Source organism: Cherax quadricarinatus, chromosome 18 (genome assembly GCF_038502225.1).
Source record: "Cherax quadricarinatus isolate ZL_2023a chromosome 18, ASM3850222v1, whole genome shotgun sequence".
NCBI classification, from domain to species: domain Eukaryota; kingdom Metazoa; phylum Arthropoda; class Malacostraca; order Decapoda; family Parastacidae; genus Cherax; species Cherax quadricarinatus.
In genome coordinates, this window is record NC_091309.1 from 15,632,201 (window position 1) to 15,639,630 (window position 7,430).

The window sequence follows — 7,430 nt, forward strand, 5'->3', positions numbered from 1 at the left end:
ACTGAATAAACTTACTTAGATTCCTTTAATCCACTCTCCCAGGATGCGACCCCACACCAGTCAACTAACAACCAGGTAAAAACACTGCTAGTTGAACAGGGGCAACAGGTGTAAAGAAACATGCCTAACCTTTCTATTCATCTGGGGGTCGAACCCCGATCCCTCAGTGTGTGAGGTGAGGCCGCTACCAATTGATCCACATCCTACTTAGATCAAGGCTTACATTTCTAGTGAGCTCCTCAAAGCTCCAATCTGACAGTTTTAATAATGAAGATTTAGGCTTTTCTCCATGGGGGAAGTGAAAAAGAATTCTTCCTCCGTAAGCCATGCGTGTCGTAAGAGGCGACTAAAATTTCGGGAGAAAGGGGCTAGTAACCCCTTTCTCCTGTATACATTACTAAATTTAAAGAGATAAACTTTCGTTTTTCTTTTTAGGTCACCCTGTCTCGGTGGGATATAACCTGTTTGTTGAAAAAAAATAAGCTAGAAAGAAAAGATGGGATCTCAGGCCGAAATATTAAAAATCATATCAAGCTGATTTAAATATACATGTTTGACTTTATTGTGTTATCTTAAGTTAAATCTACATAACATCTGTGTGACCTCAATTCCACTGTATTAAAAAAATGTATACTGTACCCAAAGTCTAAAAGCGTCCCGTAGCTCGACTGGTAGCGCACTCATCTCACACACTGAGGTTCAGTGGTCGATCCCTGGTACGGCTGGAAACATCAGGGACCTGCCGTCCCTGTTCACCTTTCAGTAAAATAGGTACCTGGGTGTTAGTCGACTGTTGTGGGTCGCATCCTTGGGACAACATTGACCTAATTTACCCGAAATGCTCTGCATAACAAGAGGTTTTTTAATATAGTAGCATGTCAGTGATGTCAGCTAGGACTGTATACCTTGTACTTGTACTTGCAGAAATAAAGATTATTATTATTACTATTATTATTTGCTTTCAGTATTCTGGTCAGCATGGAAAACTCTACGGACATTTCCCTCTGGCTTTCGAAGAGTGATGTTTGCCAGTTATATTTTAGTTTGACCGGGTTAAGCATTATCTGCTGGGACTCTTGAGGTTATTGATCTACAGCTCCTGTGGCTCTTGAGGGTGTTAACCTACAGCTCATGTGCCTTTTGCAGGGATCGAACTCCGGATTGTTTACTGTGTTCAGTGAAAAACTCCCAGGCCTCTTTCATTTGTAAATCTTCAGTTCCTGGACATTTAATGAGGGTCTCTTATGCCTGCTGATGACTGAAGTACACTTAATAGGCTCCTTGTTCTTGCCTTGTTTACTAACATTCAAGAATAATCTCACAGGATTATAGATGAATGGTTCAGAGAACCGACCAAGAGTTGCACATATGTCGAATTTATCAAGAATAATCTCCATTAAGGGTCTATTGCGACTGAAATAAACTGAGTGTATATATACTGAAATATAAATTCAGTGGCCACTTTATTAGGCGCATCTGTACACCTGCTCGTTAACGCAAATATGTATCCAGCCAATCACGTGTCAGCACCTCAGTGCCCACAAGCATGCAGAAAGACATGGTCCAGAGGTTCCGTTGTTGTTTTGAGACCGAACATCAGAATGCGGAAGAAATGTGATCTAAGTGAATTTGACCTTGGAATGATTGTTGGTGCCTGACAGGGTGGGCTGAGTATCTCAGAAACTGCTGATTTCCTGGGATTTTCACGCACAACAGTCTCTAAGAGTTTACGGAGAATTGTATGAAAAAACACAAAACATCCAGTGAGCGGCAGTTCTGTGGGTGAAAACGCCTTGTTAATGAAAGGTTTCAGAGGAAAATGGTGAAACCGGTTCAAACTGACAGGAGGCTACAGTAACTCAATTACATTGGTGGTATGCAGAAGAGCATCTTTGAACACACAACGCGTCTAACCTTGAAGTGGATGGGGAAACAGCAGCAGAAGACTACACCAGGTTTCACTCCTGTCAGCTGAGAACAGGCAACTGAGGATGAAGAAAAACGTCGCATGATCTATTGCGATTTCTGCTGCTACATGCAGATGGTAGGGCCAGAATTTGGCGCAAACCTTTGGAATGTGATGGAACAGGAGATTCGCAGCATAAATGTGCAGCCGACAAATCTGCAGCAAGTACCTGATGTAGTCACGGCACTATGAACCAGAATCTCTAAGAAATGTTTCCAGCTGTTCTGGGAGCCAAGATACGGAGGGTCTACCCAGTACTAGAAGGGTGTACCTAATAAAGTGGCCACTGAGTGTATTCCCCTCCAGGCGTACAATTTCTGTTGCTCTCAGTACGCACACATTGAGGGAGATGTGTCCAAAAGAATATATTAAGATATCACTTTTAATCAGCAGATATATCCTTCTCTATCACTATTTACAAGAACATATCAAGGGAACAGCATGATGCAACTGGTGACACTGTCATGCCACGCAGCTGTGCTCGTCTTCAAACCCACGATGTATTATTAGTATCATTGGTAATAAAAATAACAATAAGAGTAATAATTGTGATGATGACGATGGTGATGACAAACGAGCAATAAGTTCTTAACAGAGAAATCAGGTTCTCATGCGATGGTGTTATGTTTCACGACAGCTGTTTAACTTCATAACGTTCTTGATCGTATTTTTTTTATAACTTTACCACTATCTCCAAACTGAAATTGGCTGTGGGGGGGAAGAGCTTGGAGAACCACACCCACCTGTCGCTGTGTTGCCTCTTATATATAGCCAACATGTCTGTATACAGACATCAGTTGAGCTCACACCCTCACAAGTAACACAGCCATGAAGGTATCTCACCTAAAGTTCAGTCTGCAGACAAAGAGCTGTTACCTGAGCTCGAAGAATCAACCATGTCTAATGTACATTAGCATCCCGCAATATACCACCCACAACAGCTAGCTAGATCCTAGGTAACCAATCATGTCCAAGGTGAACAGTGACAGGTGAAATTCTCCACACGTCTCGACCAGACTGAGAGTCGAATCAGGCGACTTTCTGCATTGAGACGATCTCTCTATACTAGACACGTACGTCTGTCACCACTAGACAGTAAGCTTGTGTACCACTGAACACAGGTCTTTATACCACAGAACACAGGTCTCTGTACCACTACACATATTTTTGTCAGCCTGAAAATGCATTTTTTCTTATGTGTTTCTGACTCTTTGTTAATTTTTAGACATACAGAAAGAACTGTCGCCGGCTTCAACACAGGCAATAAGGAGAATTGACTCTGATTTATCTAGTCAGAAGAGCAAGCGTTTAAACAAAAGTTTTTCCAAAAGCATTTCTATTGATCAAGCCAAAAAAAAAAGAATTTTGCTGATAGTTTGGAATATTATCAAGAAAGTTAGACCTCTGTCATTTATTTTATCACTGAGGTAAATGTGTTTTGTTCCTCTCTACAGACATTTATTTTAGTGTTGTCTATGGTGGCGATGGTGGCGGTGGCGAGGCCCCAGGGCGGCTATGGTGGTCATGGAGGACTAATTCCCATTGGCCCTGTACAATATAACTTCCAGTGGGAGGTCAACGACCCTCCGTCAGGCAACTCTTACGGTCATCAGGAGCACAGAGATGGAGATAATACTAAAGGAAGGTGAGTGTACGGTCACTTTAAGCATAAATACTGAGATAATATTGAGGGAAGGTGAGTGTACGGTCACTTTAAGCATAGATGCTGAACTAATATTGAGGGAAAATGAGTGTACCTTCACTTTAAGCACAGATACTGAGACAACATTGAAGGAAGATAAGTATACGGTCACCTGAATTATAGATACACATGATCAGTTCACGTGTTTACCCAGTGCACCTTGTTTCACACGGTCAGCTCACGTGTTTACCCAGTGCACCTTGTTTCACACGGTCAGCACACGTGTTCACCCAGTGCACCTTGTTTCACACGGTCAGCTCACGTGTTCACCCAGTGCACCTTGTTTCACACGGTCAGCACACGTGTTCAACCAGTGCACCTTGTTTCACACGGTCAGCTCACGTGTTCACCCAGTGCACCTTGTTTCACACGGTCAGTTCATGTGTTCACTTTGTCTCCGTCACAGTTACTACGTGCAGCTGCCGGATACTCGTCGTATGTTGGTTGAGTACGTGGTGGACCAGTTCGGCTACCACCCCACCGTCACCTTCGAAGGCAAGGCCCAGTACCCTGTTGGACCCGGTCCAAAGCCTGGCTACTACCCCTAGACCACTTACGATATCCTCAGCTACTTCCTCAGACCAGCCGGTCTTGGTCTCATCTCTGCTAGAACTACTACACGACTCACATCCATCTCAGCCGTTTCCTCAGACCAGCAGGCCCGGTCCTCAGCAAAGTTACTACCAGTAAACGAACCACAACAATCTCAGCTTCTTCCTCAGACCAGCAAGCTCTGGTCTCAGCTGTGCTACTACCAGTATACGACCCACAACATTCTCAGCTCCACTCTCAGACCAGCAGATCTTGGTCTCAGCTGATCTACTACCAGCAAACAAACCATCTCAGCTGTTCACTCAGATCACAAACAACACAACATCGGTGTAGAAGCTACAACTACCTCTACTTACATGAAGATATCACAACTCAGCAGGACTGTGATAAACTCAGCTTATTTCACAATAACACGAAGACGTAGACCGAAGTCAGACAGACCAAGACCCTCTAAACCAACTTTACGCAGACCAAAGTCCAGCAGGTCAAGACTCCGTGTCCAAACTTTACGTACCCAAGGTCCGGTAGACCAAAACCCTGTAGACCAACTTCACGTAGACCCAAGTCAGGCTGTGAGACGTTCTTCTGGTCTTCACTCAGAGCAGGTGAAGACGCGCTACAGTGATACTGGATCCAGGTCTTTGTCAAGAGTGGTTCTTCCTGTCATTATGTCTATAATTCTCCTGACATTTATTCTGAGATATAAATCTTTGTATGACGAAACTTAAGACTGTAAATAAAATATATTTCAAGACCTTGTAAATTATGATTTTTTAATGGAAATGTAAATAACACACACACACACACACACACACACACACACACACACACGCACACACACACACACACACACACACACACACACACACATGTGGTCTACTCACATAATTTACTAATATAAAAAGGATACAGTAAGTAGATATCACTATGTTGTAGCAACTGTATCAGTACTAAGTCAGTGTTCTCGTACGCTGTATTTCTAATGAATGATTGTAGAACAATTAACCTACTGCATTGTTATATTCCTAGTGAATAACTGAAGAACAAGTAACTTCTGAACCTCATCAAGTCTGAACAACCGATGATAACATTGACCTTTGAATTCCTCCCTCTCATACCCGAACACTAAATCACGGGAATAACAACAACAATGAACGAAATTAACTCACGAATGACACGAATGTGTTATAAATCCTCGTTACGCAAATATTGAAATGTTTATACAAAGTTTGTCTGGAAAATGCGATGCGTCTTGTTTTTAAAAACAAAAATCAAGAAATTAATTATTTCCAGTCAAATTTTGTATAGATATAATATTTTTTTTTACGTCACATTACAGACAAGTGTGTTCAGAGTTTTCCATTTTCATGATGACAATAATTCAACTGAAATTGGGAAATATGCTGTTGATGATTTGTGAGGGCGTACATGTGGGTAAAAGTGAGCAGTGAGGTGAGTCAGGTGAGTCAGCACAGTGATTAAACGCAATAAATTGTCTAACCTGCTATTTATTCAATATTTAAGTATTTAACAATCAAATCACACACAATATATATATATATATATATATATATATATATATATATATATATATATATATATATATATATATATATATATATATATATATATATATATATATATATATATATATATATGTATATACATATATATAAATATATGTATATATATATATATATATATATATATATATATATATATATATATATATATATATATATATATATATATATATATATATATATATATGTATATATATATATATATATATATATATATATATATATATATATATATATGTGTATATATATACCTGGAGTTTATCTGGAGAGAGTTCCGGGGGTTAACGCCCCCGCGGCCCGGTCTGTGACCAGGCCTCCTGGTGGATCAGAGCCTGATCAACCAGGCTGTTACTGCTGGCTGCACGCAAACCAACGTACGAGCCACAGCCCGGCTGATCAGGAACCGACTTTAGGTGCTTGTCCAGTGCCAGCTTGAAGACTGCCAGGGGTCTCTTGGTAATCCCCCTTATGTATGCTGGGAGGCAGTTGAACAGTCTCGGGCCCCTGACACTTATTGTATGGTCTCTTAACGTGCTAGTGACACCCCTGCTTTTCATTGGGGGATGTTGCATCGTCTGCCAAGTCTTTTGCTTTCGTAGTGAGTGATTTTCGTGTGCAAGTTCGGTACTAGTCCCTCTAGGATTTTCCAGGTGTATATAATCATGTATCTCTCCCGCCTGCGTTCCAGGGAATACAGGTTCAGGAACCTCAAGCGCTCCCAGTAATTGAGGTGTTTTATCTCCGTTATGCACGCCGTGAAGGTTCTCTGTACATTTTCTAGGTCAGCAATTTCACCTGCCTTGAAAGGTGCTGTTAGTGTGCAGCAATATTCCAGCCTAGATAGAACAAGTGACCTGAAGAGTGTCATCATGGGCTTGGCATCCCTCGTTTTGAAGGTTCTCATTATCCATCCTGTCATTTTTCTAGCAGATGCGATCGATACAATGTTATGGTCCTTGAAGGTGAGATCCTCCGACATGATCACTCCCAGGTCTTTGACGTTGGTGTTTCGCTCTATTTTGTGGCCAGAATTTGTTTTGTACTCTGATGAAGATTTAATTTCCTCGTGTTTACCATATCTGAGTAATTGAAATTTCTCATCGTTGAACTTCATATTGTTTTCTGCAGCCCGCTGAAAGATTTGGTTGATGTCCGCCTGGAGCCTTGCAGTGTCTGCAATGGAAGACACTGTCATGCAGATTCGGGTGTCATCTGCAAACGAAGACACGGTGCTGTGGCTGACATCCTTGTCTATGTCAGATACGAGGATGAGGAACAAGATGGGAGCGAGTACTGTGCCTTGTGGAAGAGAGCTTTTCACCGTGCCTGCCTCGGACTTTACTCTATTGACTACTACTCTCTGTGTTCTGTTAGTGAGGAAATTATAGATCCATCGACCGACTTTTCCTGTTATTCCTTTAGCACGCATTTTGTGCGCTATTACGCCATGGTCACACTTGTCGAAGGCTTTTGCAAAGTCTGTATATATTACATCTGCATTCTTTTTGTCTTCTAGTGCATCTAGGACCTTGTCGTAGTGATCCAATAGTTGAGACAGACAGGAGCGACCTGTTCTAAACCCATGTTGCCCTGGGTTGTGTAACTGATGGGTTTCTAGATGGGTGGT

The 7,430-nt window shown here is 41.6% G+C and overlaps 1 protein-coding gene across 1 annotated transcript; it reads left to right on the plus strand.

Annotated features, from left to right (window-relative positions):
* Window positions 1-3,449: 3,449 nt before the first annotated feature.
* LOC128689214 (pro-resilin-like) lies at window positions 3,450-4,966 on the plus strand. Its single transcript, XM_053777351.2, has 2 exons — window positions 3,450-3,611; window positions 4,075-4,966. Exons 1-2 carry the CDS (start codon window positions 3,451-3,453, stop codon window positions 4,214-4,216), a joined length of 303 nt encoding a protein of 100 aa, XP_053633326.2. The 5' UTR covers window position 3,450; the 3' UTR covers window positions 4,217-4,966.
* The last annotated feature ends 2,464 nt before the right edge of the window (window positions 4,967-7,430 follow it).

Excerpts from the sequence above, each read along its gene's own strand:
- LOC128689214 (XM_053777351.2), top strand. The coding sequence starts at position 3,451 with ATGGTGGCGGTGGCGAGGCCCCAGGGCGGCTATGGTGGTCATGGAGGA. Across the intron at positions 3,612-4,074 it reads GGAGATAATACTAAAGGAAG|TTACTACGTGCAGCTGCCGG; the intron begins GTGAGTGTACGG and ends TCTCCGTCACAG.